The sequence below is a fragment of the Nyctibius grandis genome, chromosome 4 (assembly GCF_013368605.1).
Source record: "Nyctibius grandis isolate bNycGra1 chromosome 4, bNycGra1.pri, whole genome shotgun sequence".
NCBI lineage: Eukaryota > Metazoa > Chordata > Aves > Nyctibiiformes > Nyctibiidae > Nyctibius > Nyctibius grandis.
In genome coordinates this window covers 67,130,738-67,146,700 of record NC_090661.1, presented here as the reverse complement: position 1 = coordinate 67,146,700, position 15,963 = coordinate 67,130,738, and the positions used below count along the sequence as shown (strand labels likewise).

At 38.2% G+C, this 15,963-nt stretch overlaps 1 protein-coding gene across 2 annotated transcripts in view; it reads left to right on the top strand.

Moving 5' to 3' along the window:
* Positions 1–15,963, top strand: part of SLC38A6 (solute carrier family 38 member 6) — a 46,185-nt gene that overhangs the window by 23,314 nt on the left and 6,908 nt on the right. For both annotated transcript variants that reach the window (XM_068400122.1, XM_068400121.1), the window contains exons 7-15: positions 2,106–2,188; positions 2,659–2,717; positions 7,319–7,384; positions 7,579–7,632; positions 9,171–9,250; positions 9,917–10,017; positions 14,463–14,587; positions 15,442–15,586; positions 15,705–15,799. In XM_068400122.1, coding sequence (XP_068256223.1) covers positions 2,106–2,188; positions 2,659–2,717; positions 7,319–7,384; positions 7,579–7,632; positions 9,171–9,250; positions 9,917–10,017; positions 14,463–14,587; positions 15,442–15,586; positions 15,705–15,799 — 808 coding nt within the window. The remainder of the gene's footprint in view (positions 1–2,105; positions 2,189–2,658; positions 2,718–7,318; positions 7,385–7,578; positions 7,633–9,170; positions 9,251–9,916; positions 10,018–14,462; positions 14,588–15,441; positions 15,587–15,704; positions 15,800–15,963) is intronic.

The following is a 15,963-nucleotide window of genomic DNA, read 5'->3' as shown; positions in this document are numbered from 1 at the left end:
ATTTATATTCCATATTTCATACTTGGAACGCTTTTATCATATGGGATTAAATTTGTAGATCAAACTGATTTTAAAGGCAATATAAAAACATTTATTCTGCCTTTGGAAAATAAGTGCATTTCTACAACAGTATTTTGGGGAAAAAATGGACGCATTTTTTGATAACCAGTAAATGGTCCACTATTGAGTTTTTTGAGATCTTTTTAAATAAGATATTGGTATTCCAAAATGAAACAATTTACAACATTATTTTTTCTGCTTCCCATTACCTCATTGCAGTTTTCCTCTCTCTTTTTTCCCACTCCCTCACAAATGATTTTTCATTTACCATAAAGTGACCAAAATAACTTTTTCTCTGGCCTGCTGAGCTTGTGAGCTCCGATGGCAACTGTGGATTTGCTGCATTCTTAGAATCGGGAGACTTGAAACAGAGGTCCCACATGTACATAACTCAGGCATTTTAGTTAACCTTACACATAGTGCAGCATTCTTTATACTTTTGCCTACTGCTGTTATACTGTTGCTCCTAATATGAACATTCACCATACTAGAAAGAAAGAAAAAGTTTAAAACTGTTTGAATGCTAAATGTTAACAACATGGAGAATATTGCAGCAGGGAGCTGATCTTGGCAAAGTTGCTTTTTCACTGTAGCAGTAGCAGACCTAGGATAGTAATACAGTTTCTTTGAAGAGTGATGTATTTTGAGTAATTTTTAATATAAACATTATTACTTAAAGGTTACTTTGATTTTTGATACAGCGAAGATGCCCTCAACCTTGAAATTTTTCTTCTCATTTATATTACATGTTTTTTCAAATGAGTGACACAAGTGGTGTCCACGATGTGTGACAGTAGTTAATATATGTATATGGTAATTTTTCTTTAACACAGGTGATATGCTACTTTCCTTATGATAACTTGAGGTGCTGCCTGTTTATTAGGTGCTAACCATATCCTGGACTAAATAAACTTGAAGGTCAAAGGCCAGGGTGTTTATAGGTAGTAAATCGGAGGCTGATGTGCAAGATGTTTATCAGTACAGGATATGGTTATTACCAGGTTAGGAGGAGCCACCCTCAAGATGTTTCTGTTTCTTAACAACTTATACATCTGTACTTACATCAGTTTGGAGATGAGATTTTGATACTTGGGATAGATTTTAAACGCATCAAGACTTCATATGCTTCTAGAATGCTTTTTTTGATATGTATAGTTTTATGTATAAACATTATAGCAGATTTCATTTGCATGATTTCCATCCCTCCTGTCCTTTAATTTTTGTGTGGATGTATGCAAAGAATGAGTCAGTTTACAAAGAAATCACTTTGTGCAGTGTTAAAGGTAAGAAAGTCCTCTTTATTGCTGTTCTTTCTTATATCACCTCTGGACAGCAAACATAATTTGAAATTAACTGGAAGTTGATTTACTTGTTGTTTTCTTCTGTTATTTGAACCCTGTGATGATAGGTGTAATGAAACTTGGGTGGAAGAGAAAGTTGGTACTTTCAGAAAACAGAACTGAATTTCCAAACGAGTAGGTTGGGTAGTCTAGCTTTCTTTTTCACACCTCTTGGAAACGGTAAGGAACTGAGGTCATGTAGGAGTAATAAACTGGCAGGGAAGTTCAGCAGTAAGTGGGAATTAACGTTGCTGTTTCTTCCAGTTGTGTAAATATGCAACTCAGTGTAATCCAATTCAATACATGTAGCGTACTAGATAAGTACTTCTGTTGGAAATCTGTGAAGTATGAAATAGCCTTGCCCTCTGATCATTGCTTTGAATAAAGGCAGGGGTTTGCATGTTGTGCTGCTGAGAAATAACTTTACACACATCAGACCCCTGATCCATGCAGACACTTGCCTATGGAACTTTGCCTGCATTGCTGGTTCGTTATGGGATGGTGCTCTGCTTCCTCGTTATCTGGGAACTCTATTTTAATCACAATATAGAAACTAGGAGTACAAATTCATGTAAATAGCATGTGAGACTGGAAATTATTTTTCTTGTCCTAGTGGTTATTTTGTATAAAGTCGTGGTTTTAAAGTAGAACATGTATTTTAGGACTCTTGAGCTTTGTATCAGTAATAAATAGATATTCCAACAGGTCTTGGTACCTTGATGGGAGACTGCTGCTGCTGCTTACTTCAGTCTGCATTGTTTTTCCTCTTGCGCTTCTTCCTAAAATTGGTGAGTAATTAAAGGAGAGAAGTGAATATTATTCTACTTTAGTAGCAATTACAATTGAAGACTTTAAAACCTTAATGGGTTATTTATTTATTTGAACTGGCAGGGGGCTGGTGATGGTGGGGATTACTTAAGTTGCTGTAGTGTGTTCTGCCTTCCAGCCCTGCCTAGTTAACCTATTACTTGGGTTGCAGTAGTATTTTGTCTGCAATACTAAAATAAAATCTTTACAGCAGAACATTAAAGAGCTGCATTTACTTACAGTGTGCCATTAGTGGTAAGCCAGTTCTAATTCTGCCCTACAAAACTACATAAATGATCTGTGACAGGCAGTTGGAATGTTGTTATTCTGAGTCCTAAGCCCCAGAAACCAAGCACTGTAATAGAAAACATGCCTAAAATGTAAAGCTTTAGCTGTACGTTAGGATCACTTTCCTTATAAATTCTCTTTTATTTTTACTGTTATTTTACAGGCTTTCTTGGCTACACAAGTAGTTTATCATTTTTCTTTATGGTGTACTTTGCTCTTGTGGTAAGTTAAAAATCTGTGCACAGCTTATCTTTTTTTTTTTCTTATTGTTTGAATGTTTTCATAAGCCTGTTTTGAAATGAATTGTCTTCCCTTCCCCCTTTAACTTTTTATGTGAAATTTAGAGTTTTTCTTAAGTTCAGTATGTGCTTGCTTGGACAGATTGCATTTGTTTTGCTGAGGCATGGAAATGTTTATGAACTTTCAAGCATGTGAAAAGATTTAAAATAATTATATTTTGGACTGGTAAATGTAACAATATTTTTGTTTTGCTGACGGTGCAGTGAAGGGAGCTGGCACATATACTTTTGTTTCCCTACTAGGAATGGAATGGAATTCTGTTTTTTTAGCTTCTAACTATTACTTACTGCAACTAGTGCAGAAGAAAACTTAATATACTCCAAATAAATTAAATTTACATGTATAATGGAGTGACAGAGTTCAAAAAAAGGCAAAGAAAACTAGAACTTCATTAAGGCAGTTTACAAGATTCATTAATACGTCAATGACCTTATTCTTCTTTCCCGCTGAAAGGAAAAGTTCTTTTCTCTGAGCCATATGGGGGTTTTTGACCCTGATGTTCACCCTTTCAAGGCCCCTGTGAGGTAGATGTTTCCAAATATCAAAAGTGAGACCCTCTAGGCAGATCTAAGAGGGAAAATGTGCCTTTAAGTTGCACTATTTTTCTTTTTACAGGGAAAAAGTGTGTTAATGCACATGTGTAATATGTAGTACAACCAAGCGACTCGCACTCTGTCATCTAGGTATAGAAAGAAGAATCTTATTTGGGAGCCTGGTAAAACGTTCCCCCTCTCCCTTGTCATCCTGGCTTGCACTGACTTGCATTTAATACCTGTTTTACAAAGGGATAAACAGAGTTGAAGGCAAGTTGAACAAATATGCCATCCAGGAGACCAAGGCAATCCATTAGGAACTAAACCATGTGATAAAACCAAACTTCAAAGCTGTCAAAACATCTCCCTAGGGTATCCCTGGAGAATTGCAGTGTTTGTAGGACCTTGGGAAGTATTCTTCCTAAGCTGAGCATTGAGGAGCAGCCACAGCCTCTCCAGAGCTAATGGAAATTCATCTGTAATATTTATAAATTACCTTAACTTTTGACCTCTCTCCTAAAATTTATCTTTAAAAAAAAAAAAAGGTACTAACAATAATGCTGAAATAGGCCTTTGGCTGAAGGTAGTTGTAAGAGTTTTAAAACAAGTTCATCTCCTGGATTTCAGTGTGAATGTGTATGCATCTCTGAAGAAAGCTGTTGTAATGGGTGGATGCATTTGAAAACAATTTTGGGCTCAGAAAAGGCAAGTGTGTAAGCAAGACTTGAGTGCAGACATGTCAAGCTGGGATCAAAAAAGTAGGTAGAACGTTCAAATGAAGGAGCCCAGACTACTGGATTTCTTATGAAATGGTTACAATTTTGTGCTTACTCTCTGTTGTTCAGTGACAAAGAAGCAGCCACAGTGAATCTAATTGAGGTCAACATTTTTAAAAGCTGTTATGGATAGTTAAAGAAAACTAAGACTCTTCACAGAGTATTTTCTCTGACTTCTTTAGGCACTGAAACTCAAAGGCATTAACTGCGGTTTAGTTTTCATATCTAATTGCTTTGAAGTGGGTGATATGTGCTGTTGAAATGGTGTTTTATTTTGCACAATGTTAATTTCTGTATGGCAGATACGTTTTAATTTGTTCCAGAAGAGAAGTGTGTTAGTCATATGGAAGTAATACAATTATATTTTGCATATACAATAATTCTGTGCATTTTCAAGTGCACACCATCTGTTCAGCTTTTTGCCAGCAAGCCACAGTTTTAATACAGCCTGCAGAAAAGATAGGTACAAGAGACAGCATATGTCTTGGTCAGTATGGTCTAGTGAGTGCACTGAGCAAAAGGTCTGGAGACTGCTCTTTGTTCTCTGTGCTCTGCTGTGGGGCTTTGAGGCCATGTATATCTGTGCCTATCTTTTCCTTTAAAGTTGATATGCTGGTTGTAGTCCTCACTTGGAAAAAAAAGTGAATTCACTTGAATCCTGAGTGAAAAGAAATTAAATGTGATAGTTAAACTTTTTTTTTAATTTCCTCCCCTCTTGCTATATTGAATATTGATGAAGACTAAAGACAGATTTTTCTTTTTTTTTTGTGGAGACAGCCCTATTGGTAGCTTGTTCAACAAAGGTGTTAATGATTCCTGATGGTGTTTTTCTAAATCTCTTGTTTATATTCCCAGAACAAAATGTGATGCAGATTGGGAACCTGCCATGTGCAATGAATGATGTTATAGCTCCTCTTTGCTCAGTGCTGTCAGTACTGCTGGAATAGAGATTCCTGTTTTCCCTCCACAGGATACAAAAAGCAACATCGCTGAGAATATTAGAACATTTTGAGCCTGTAATTTTATTTTTAGCAGTGTTTTTGGTGTGGGTTTAAAATACCCTATTTCCACTAAAAGCTCTCTTTAGGTTTTAGGATTTTTTCATTTAAAGCCAAATGTTTGTTGAACTCAAAAGACACTGTTTATCTGAAGTTGGCTTAAAGTTCCAGAAGAAGATTGTGCTGTCTGCATGACTGCTCAGCTGACTGGGCTGTGCTGCCAATTTAAAAATCTCTTCCTGTTGGGAGGGTCCTCATGAGAAATAGGGAGTAGACTACAACTGGAAACCCAGATAGATTTGAATAATTAAGTAGGTAGTCAAATATAATTCCAGGTTTTAAGTGCACCTAGTGCATTTTATTTTCTCTCCCTTATTTCCATTTCAATCTGTTCTTAACCTGTATTAACTTCATTTTAGAAAAATGTTCTTCAGTTTTTTAGGTTTGGCTTGTCTTGTCCTCCCTCTGCAATGTTTATGTATATCTTTGCTCTTTAGCTTGCAGGGAACCCTGCCCACACCACTGCCAGGCACACTTTACTTTCCCCAAAGCTTGTCCTTCAGCTTCATGCCCCTTTTCATTCCTTAGGAAGCCTGTTCCAACCTTAACCAAAGCTCCCACAAAGCTGCCTACTTTGGAGCCTTCAAAGCCTTTCCTTTATTTCCCCTATCTGAGTGCCTTTAAATACACAGAGGTCTCCTTGAAAAAATATTTGCCACCTTGCTCAGCATCATAAATGTCTTCAGCTAGCCAACAGGCTTGGGCTTCCCGGGGAGGTGGCACAGCCGTGCACCCGTGGTTGTGGTACTACAGCAGCAGCAGTCTGCATCCGTGCCTCAGCCTGTAGCTTCTCGCTGCTTGGTGCACAAGAAAGAGATGAAGCAGGGGTGACCCACATGACAGTCATGCGTATGTACGGTACAGGCCCAAGTTATATTTTAGTGTTTGGTCCTTTCCCCCTTCTCGCTTGCTCGCTGTTCGGTTGAACTTCTTGATGTACTACCAGCATGTTCTTGTGCCTTCTTACACCCTTCCTCAGGTGAGGTTCCAGTTCACATTGCACAGAGGAGGCAGTTTAGCCAATCAATAAGGAGGTAAGAACAGATCTCCTGGTACAAAGCAGTGCCAGTTTAGTGTCAGAAACGTGGCTGGAGGATTTCCGTTGATCGTCCTTTTTCACAAAGTTTGTAGACTGCCGTTGAGCAAGCTACTACCTAGTTCCACACCTTGAGTTGTTGTGAGTTGTTCTTAGTCATGCAATTTAAGACGTGTGTTATTGCCACAATGGACTCAGCGTGCCGTGTACCCACAGTTTCCTTTCCCTGCATTTTGTCCGGAGGTAGCATTTGTTTGCTTCTCCTGGCACTGGTGGCAAGAGGGAGCATCTAATCCTTATCCTCTGGGAAACACCACTTGGCTGCAAGCAAGAAGTAGTTCTCTGAGCCAGGAGAAGCATTCTCTTCCATGTTATTCTTCTCGTGAATCTGAGTCTTTAATTAAGTTTTTAATTATTTGCTCTAGGCTTCAAAAGAATTACAACCTCTAAAGCCAGGCAACTACAATAGGAAATTAATTAGGGTGAGGAGAGCAATGCAACTATCATTTTAAACTAGGCTCCTGAAAAGGGAGGTAACATTTCTTATTTTAATTTCCCTTTGATTTTCAGCCCTGTTACTTGGCAGTCCCTAAACCAGCAGGGTGTAGCTAAAGCCCCAATGACATTCTGGGACAATAATTGCATTTATTGTTTTTCCTTTGCTTTCTAGTCCAAACCATATGTTTCTGCCTTTTAAGATTAGCCCTAGGCTCTGCTCTATCTCTGTTAAGGGCCTGTCTGCTTAGGGAAGGAGCCTGGGATAGCTAACACAGCAGCTATTCTGTACGGGAGGCAGTTAGTGTGGAGCACAGAGAGAGTGAATGGGGAGTGCTGGTTGTATTTCAGTTAATGTCAGAGCTCATTTCAGTGCACCACATCCAGATAGGCACGCCATAAGGCTGCCAGCTGTGCACAGTAAGCAGCTGTATGGAATGGCACTGACAAGTTCTTCTGTCAAGTCTCCTTCCTGTGGCCTAAGTATCTACCAGTCAAGCCTGTTAATTTACTATGGGCGTAGCTCCCTGCTTTGTATACCGACAGTCTGATATTAGCTATGTATATCGACATTTAAACTGATTTTTAGGGTATCATTCATGCATTAAATATGCTGTCTTTGCAGGTTATGATAAAAAAATGGTCGATACCTTGTCCTCTACCTCTAAATAGTGCCATAGAGACTTTACAGGTAAAGTGCATGCTGTTTTGAAGTTCTTCTAATTTTATTAGTAACTGTAATGCTTTCTTTACATTAACACTTTCAGAATTACTTGTAATTTGAATTCCTTCTTTTCTTAATCATCACAGAAACTAGAATGTTTCATGTCTGTGGTTTGGGCTTATTCTTTCATGATGCCATTTTTTTGCATGTATGTCTTACAGGTTTCAAATTCTACTGGGGATTGTAAAGCAAAGCTCTTTCATCTTTCAAAAGAGGTAATCTGTATTGAAGCAAACTTAAAGGGGGGTGGTGGTTTTTAAAGAATTGGTGTTTAAACGCTATCCAGGGTAACCTATTCTTCTGTAAAACTAGTTTATAGGCTGCTGAAATATTTCCTATACCTGCTGCCAAGTGTTATCCAGTCTCACTTTTTCTTTTTTTATATGAAGGCTGGCTGTCCAAGTTAGCATTTATGAAAACATTTTGCTAATATGACCCAAGTACAAAGTATAACAGATGCAGTGGTGGTCAGCCTCATGATGCAGTCGGATCCAGCCAACTTAATATGCCCTCAGGTGGAAGTCAGTGCTACTTGACTGTGTGAGCACTTTTAGTTCCTTGTGAGGTAGAACAGGTTTCCTGAAGCTGTCTGGACCTAACCTTGTTTTTTTCTTACCTGAAGCTAATTCTTCAGACCTAATGCAATCTTGTGCATTTCATTGGATGCCAGCTCTGGTATTTGTTAATTAATGTGGCATTTAAATCATGTCACCACCCATCAAGGCTTGAAGGAGAGGAAGTATAGTGTAGAACTTTGGTCTGTGTAGGGTGAAGAGGAAGGGAAAAAGGGAAGAATAAATCTGAGACAGGCCTATAGCATAGTTGAATTTAGGAGGGACATGGTTGCATTTGTCTGAAAAAAACAAAATCCACCCCCAGTGTCCCAAGAAAAAGAAAAAAAAAAAAAAAAAAAAAAGCTTGGGCACTTCAAACATGAGACAAATGTTACCTGTAGATCAAAGAAGAAATTTTGCTTTGACCAGAAACATCTACCATGAGATTCTGGCCTTTTGTGCTTTGAAGAATTGGGACTCATCTCTACTTCTTTTTCAATTTTAACTTTATCAATAGAAAGTGGCATATTTTTACCAGTATGGACCTGATTATGTCGGCATGAAAGTGTTTGTTATAGTTCAGCTTATTCCATTTGGCAGTTGAAGTAAGCTGTACTAGATGATTCATCTCTTCTATTACAAGTTTTTGGAATAACATACCACTAATTGTGTGGTTGCAACTTTAATTACATAACTATCTTAAAACTCTAGATGCCAAAGGATGTTATATTCTCTGGATGCTGTATGCAAATTTTTATGAAGGAGTAATAAGAAATTAGTGAAGTCAGCATGAAGGAATCAGTAATTTGACAGGGAGCTATAGACATTGGAATTTAGAAACCTTCTTAGAAAATTTCATGAATGATAACAGTGACTCTGGGGCAAATCCTGCTCTTTTTACCTAAGTACTTGGCCTCAATATAGCTAAAAAATAATCTTTCAGTTGTTGGCTTATAGACAGCATGACCTCTCTTGATCATGAAATAGTAAGCTATGACCATCACTTGAAGAGGTACTAGTTGAAAAGGTCCATTGATTCAGAGACACCATTCTGTGTTGTGGAGATTTATCTCAAAGCATTATTGTGGAAAGATTTCCACTGACTTCCAATGCTTGAACTGAATTCTGAATTCATCCAGACATTTTTCCAACCATCTGTAATAACAACCAACTTACAAGATGTTTTTCTTCTATTTCAGAGTGCTTATGCAATACCAACTATGGCCTTCTCTTTTCTCTGCCATACCTCGGTCTTACCCATCTATTGTGAGCTCCGAAGGTAATGTATGAAAACACATGCAATATTAAAATAGAATAATAGTATTTCTGTAATAATTTTTCTAAATTAATCTTGAATAATTTTTATTTTCAAGTCAGTGCCATCAAACAATGCAAACTAAGTAGCTTTCACGTTTTTGGGAAATGTACAGTTTTAGTCTGTACTGGCTTTTCCTCTCTTACAGGAGAGAAAAGTAGCAAATATGGTTCCATCATCAGTGTCAGTACATTATCCTGGCCTGTACAATCTGGAGAAAAAAGGTCATTTGCTAAGGTACTTACCAGTTAATTTTTATTGCTATAACTGAATCTGCGTTTGGCCACATCTGATTCAGTGGGTTTTTTTGACCCAGATTCTGTTCCTGGCTCTGAATACATATCATCCTGTATAAATCAAAATTTTGATTTAAAAGATACTCTGGTATGTCTAAATTCCCTACAAGATGTGGACAATGTTAGTTGTCTGCATGAGCAGTGCCCTTTAATTACCAGATTAAAAATACTGTTAAAAACCCTAAATATTACTGACAGCACAGGCCTCAGCAAATACTCTGTGGCCATCAATTAAGGCGATGCTTTGTTATGAGGCAAATAGATTGCATTGTGTGTAATAGTCCACAGTACAGATTAAGCAACACTCATTTTCTTTTTTTTTTTTGCGTTTTAGTCCATCCAAAAGTAGAATGCAGAATGTAACTGTCACAGGAATTGGTCTGAGTTTCCTAATTTACTTTATGTCTGCTCTGTTTGGGTACCTGACATTTTATGGTAAGTATATTCTTCAAGTATTCTTTTTAGAATTAAGGCTAATAATAAATGATAAATGCATTATGTCTGGAGTACTTTAGGCTTGTTTGAGCATTGATACACTTGAATCCTCAGAAATCTTATTCCTGTGAAGACTTAACAATATGCCTAAAACTGCAAAGCATTACAGTCTCATTGACTTCTCAACATGTAATGTAGCTAAACTTTGCAGGGTTTATGCCCTAACATGCTATACAGGCAAGATATTGCTCTCTAAACTGTAGCTGATGGTCTGTTGATGTTCTCTGATGCTATTAGACTACTGATTGCTACTATATGTTAGGCTGTGTAATATTTTCATTTAAAAGCTGGGAAAAGATTTATCATGATCTGTGGGAAATTTTGAGATCTGATAATAGTCTGCTTGTCCAAAAAGTTTGAAAGGTCTGTTCTAAGGCTATGTCTTCCAGCAGCATTTATCACTTAGTAAACCTATGATACCCAAACACATTTGTCGTCTCTAAGTAGCACTGAGGCTGTTGCTTTTTATGAGGGAATTTGACCCACAGCAAGCTATTCTCTAGAAATCTGCTGGAAGTGGAAAAAATTCCCGTGAATCATTCAATTTAGGAAAGCTTTATTTTAAAGGATTGCACAAAGTAACTTCTTCATGGTGCCTTTTTTTATGTGTAATGTAAAGCCAAACTAGAGGACTCTGGAAAAAAATTGACAGGGAACATAAGAAAATTAGAAGGTCTGAATCAGAGAAAGTGTCCATCTAGTTTTCATAGAATCACAGAATCATAGAATGGTTTAGGTTGGAAAGGACCTTAAAGATCATCTAGTTCAAGCCCCCCTGCCACGGGCAGGGACACCTTTCACTAGACTGGGTTGCTCAAAGCCCCAACCAACCTGACCTTGAACACTGACAGGGAGGGGGCATCCACAGCTTCTCTGGGCAACCTGGGCCAGTGTCTCACCACCCTCACAGGAAAGAATTTCTTCCTAATATCTAATCTAAATCTACCCTCTTTCAGTTTAAAACCATGTTTTGTGTCTTGACTTCAGTGGAAGGCAATGGCAAAAGACTAGGGAAGGATTTAAAAATGTAAAAGGATAAGCTTTGACCTGGGCTTCCTAGTACATGCTTCCCATCTTCAATAATTTGTGTTGCCTGCAGTTCCCAAGCCAGAGACAGTATCTGCTTGATACATGAACTGAACCAAGAAATGCACATTTTGTGGAGATGTTGTCTACATAGTGCTTTATGAAGTAAATACACCTTTTTATTTACCAAACAGAAAAGTGGGTGGGGTATGACACTTGCCCTACAAAATTCTACAGACATCTTTAATTTTCATTTGCTGTAGAGTTTACATGGCAGTGTGCTTCAGTTTAATAACTGCATTTGGACTTCTGAATACTTCTGGGTACAGTTTTTAGTTGAGTTTAAACATAGATGGCTTTGTCTGTCTGGTATTCTTGCATTTCCCAAGCACACAGAAAGATTCCAGAACCCTTCTCTACATAACCTTGGCAGAAGTAGGTGAGTGTCTATTTCATAGAGCAGTTTTAGTATCCTGTCATATAACCTCACAGTGTGATGCTTTTCTAAGAAATGTCATTTGGCTCTGTGTATCCTGCTGTAAATTTGTGTTACGGTGTGTTTTGCTCCCGTTAGCACACATTGTCAAATGGAATCGCCTCTACTTGGTGATCTGCCTTCTGGAGTAGTTTCATACAAATGCTGTCACATAAATGCATCACAGTCATCTATGAGGATTCTTCTAATGTCTTCTGAAAAGTCACCCTTTTTATGAGACGATCACCTGCTAACCTGTGTTGATTGGAATTAATAAAAATTCTTACAAGGGACAGTAAGACAGTAAGACAAAAGTGTTCTGATTAGGATTTCGTCTCCTTTCAGTGTTTTATATTTCTTGATCGTGGGGTTGAGATAGTGTCTGACAAAGCACCAAGAATATTGGCTTTCAGCAGCTAATAATTCCATATTTTTAGGGAATTTTGCACCTTTTTTCCCCAAGTATAAGTATATGTCTGACCATAATTGTCTGAAAATGTTCCCTTGACACTCAGAATCCTGTGAAAAATTATATGGGGAGTATTGAAACCTCTGATAGCATATAGGCTACTATTACTGTTTCCTGACTGTCTCTGGTTTGTAGGAAAATATGATTTTGAGTGCCACTCTGAGAAGAGTCTGAGAGATTCAGCAGGCAGTGCAGGATAACCATCTGTCTCCAGATGATTGAAAAAAGGGGGAAAAAGAAAAACGGTAGTAGTCCTAGAAACCATCGCAGTTCCTGTTACCTTTACTGTTCTGATTTCTTTGGGACAAGACCCGGTCTTGAGCACAGCCTTTTAGTCTGTTTCACTGGGAACATTTCTGGTTTTCTGCAAGCCTGATTTCTTTTAGTAACTCTCAGACTCAAGAGCCTAAAACGCTGGAATCAACAGTGGATGTCTGTAAGAGATTCCCCCTCCTGCCCCTTGCAAGCTGCTTCTCCTTTTTTCACTTTTTGGTTGTCTTGTTTAATTAACTTATTTATTTAAACAGAGAGAATCTGTTCCCTGTTCTTAAAACACCAGTCCAAGAAAATGTAAAACATTTTATTTTAAATTGAAAACAAAAAAAGGGTTCCCTCTTTGAAGTGAGACATGCTTCATCTTTCTGTGGTTCAGATGGTTTATTCTGTTTTCTGTGAATTTGGAGCTTCATACAGCGACTGGACTTTGGTGGAAATTTTGGTCCATTCTGAAAGTCCAAAAAAGCATGGAGTCAAAGTATGCCGGGGAAAAAAAAAAAGTCAGGGCTCTGACTTTTGCTGTTAACTTGGTGGAAATTTTCACCTTAAAAGGGCAAAAGTCAAAGGCGAAGGACTCATCACTGATGCATCACTTTTTGCCCCACTTCAGCCTTGTATAGTACGAAAGTGGGCCCCGCACTTCAAGAAAGATGTTGAGGTGTTGGAGCGAGTCCAGAGGAGGGCGACCAAGCTGGTGAAGGGTCTGGAGGGTCTGACCTACGAGGAACGGCTGAGGGAGCTGGGGTTGTTTAGCCTGGAGAAGAGGAGGCTCAGAGGTGACCTTATTGCAGTCTACAATTACCTGAAGGGAGGTTGTAGTGAAGTGGGAGTCGGCCTCTTCCCCCAGGCAACTAGTGCTAGGACAAGAGGACACAGCCTCAAGCTTCTCCAGGGGAGGTTCAGGTTGGACATTAGGAAGAATTTCTTTTCAGAAAGGGTCATTAGACATTGGAAGGGGCTGCCCAGGGAGGTGGTGGAGTCACCATCTCTGGAGGTGTTTAAGAAAAGACTGGACACGGCACTTAGTGCCATGGTCTAGTTGACACAGTGGTGTCAGGGCAACGGTTGGACTCGATGATCCCAGAGGTCTCTTCCAACCTGATTGATTCTGTGATTCTGTGAAAGTAATGCTTACAATGGTGTATCCATAGTATACGGTACTATAGTAATTCCAGGACAGACTCAGTTTTGCAAAGCTAAATATGCACGTGGTGGACAGCACACGAGGTTCTTACTGGTGAAGAAAACAGAGCTGTCATTTAAGTGTTTGGCCTGGTTGGGTGCATTGCCAGTGCCGTCCTCTGTTACTCTCTGGGTGCTGTAAGAATCCACACTGACAGCCTGCAGGTGCCCTTGTGTTGCACTTGTCTCCCCATTTGGCATAGGGAAAAACCAGTCTCAGTTGTCAATCATTTTGTGGTGTTTTGTTTTTTTTTAAAAAATAAGAAATATATTTTAGAAGTATAACTGATGCTAATGATCCTTTTCCATGGTGGTGGACTTGGCAGTGCTGGGTTAACGGTAGGACTGGATGATCTTAAAGGTCCTTTCCAACCAAAATGATTCCTTGATTCTGTGTCATCCAGCAATATATTACTAACTATAACCAGTAAAAGCACATACACTAGCATAGTTCTGAACATCTTTCTTTCTTTAAATTAGAATTGCAGCTTTTCTTTCGAATCATGCAATTTTACCTTGCATATCACGTAATGTTTCTGGGGGAAGAAAAAAAAAAACCAAACAATTCAGCCAATTTAGCAAAATTAATTTGTTTCTGGCTTCTAGTTCAACCAAAAGAATCTAGTGTTGACTGTTTCAGACACATAGAACAAGTTTTACTGTATACTTGGCTTCATGTCACATCATCTTTCTTTGTAATGCTTTCTCCTTCGTATTTGTGTCTTTAGGTAGCTTCCGCTTCAGCAGAGGCTCTACAAACACTTGCCTCCTGAAGTTCTTTCAGTTTTCTCCAGGTTGTGTATCCTGGGGTACCAGTAATGCCAAAGTGATGTGTGTCTGCAACCCCTTCCACTCCACATTAGTCCCAAGCAAATTGATCAATTTGAATGTAAGCTTAATATGTGTTGCTAATTGTTATGAAGTGATTAACAAAGCAATTAATTTTCTTCTTTTTAGACAAAGTGGACTCTGAACTGCTACAAGGTTACAGCAGGTACCTGCCACATGATACTGTCATCATGACTGTTAAAGTAGCCATCCTGTTTGCTGTGCTTTTGACGGTCCCTCTAATCCACTTCCCAGTAAGTACTCCCGGACGTTTTGAAGCTGGCGTAAGCAATGGTAACGCTAATGCTTTGCAGACTGCAATGTTTGAGTCACATCTAGTCTTGTGTATCTTATTCACTTGTCAAGTGATTGATCAAAGACCACATATTTGCATGTGTTCCATGAGAGCTCCAAAGTAACAACTAACCACCAAGCTAATTTGTGCTCGAGACAGATTTCAGATTAAAACTAGCCCACGGCATTGTTTTGAATTTAGAGAATTCAGAACTTCTAAAGGTTACTTAGTTTGATCCCTCCCCCTTAAATTGAGTTTTGCTGACTTGGTTTTTCCTTTCTACACGCATGCACCCACACACAAACAAACTTATACTTGAAAACTCAATTTAATTGTAAATTAAAAACACATATTGACCTATTTCACAAAAAAAAACCTACTTTAATTTATCAATACCATGGTAGAACTGAAAATTCATTGAATTAGGACCAAAAAAAATGGTGCATGGAAAACTATGTACATAGAAGTAGTGTATAAATTACATATCAGTTGGCAACATGCTGACATTTGCTACCAAGCATGCTCAAAGAGACAAAGCGTTATCCCCCAGACTTTCTTTTGTCCCTGCAAAAAAGGAGTAATTCCTTAAGACTAATGGCCACATGATGAATACTTCTTTAATACTAAAGTAAACTATGCTACAGAAAACCAAAACATTTAACTATAACTAAATTTTTTGCATTTTGATTTTTTAAACTGTTCTTTCACATCTGGAATGATGTGATTCTTAAGTGTATGAAAATGAGATAGGATTAAAATGTATGCATATGTATGTATTTACCCATGCAATGTTTCTCTTCATGTGTTATGTAGGCAAGGAAAGCTGTGTTGATGGTATTTTTCTCTCATCTTCCTGTGTCGTGGATTTGCCATATCCTTGTCACTTTAACACTGAATACAATTGTTGTTTTGTTTGCAATGTACGTGCCAGACATTAAAAATGTATTTGGAGTAGTTGGTAAGTTGTTGTGGTGGTTGTTTGGGTTTTTTTTAACTTTTAAAAAAATTCAGTATTATGCTAAGCTACTATACTTCGATCTTGCTCTAAGTAAAATCTTCCTTTCTGTTTTTTAAAGGTTCAACCACATCAACGTGTTTGCTTTTTGTATATCCTGGACTATTTTATCTTAAACTTAGCAGAGAGGACTTTATATCACCACAGAAACTTGGGGTATGCTTTTTTTTTCATGTGTGCTAATTATATTTAAACAGGCTCATTTCAGATGCATCTTAATACACTGTAGAGCACGTAGTCCAAGGGGTAAAGTTCTTGTTTTCATTGCAGTTCACAAAATCTGTGAGAATTTTCTCTTATCCTTCATGATAGCTCTGGTC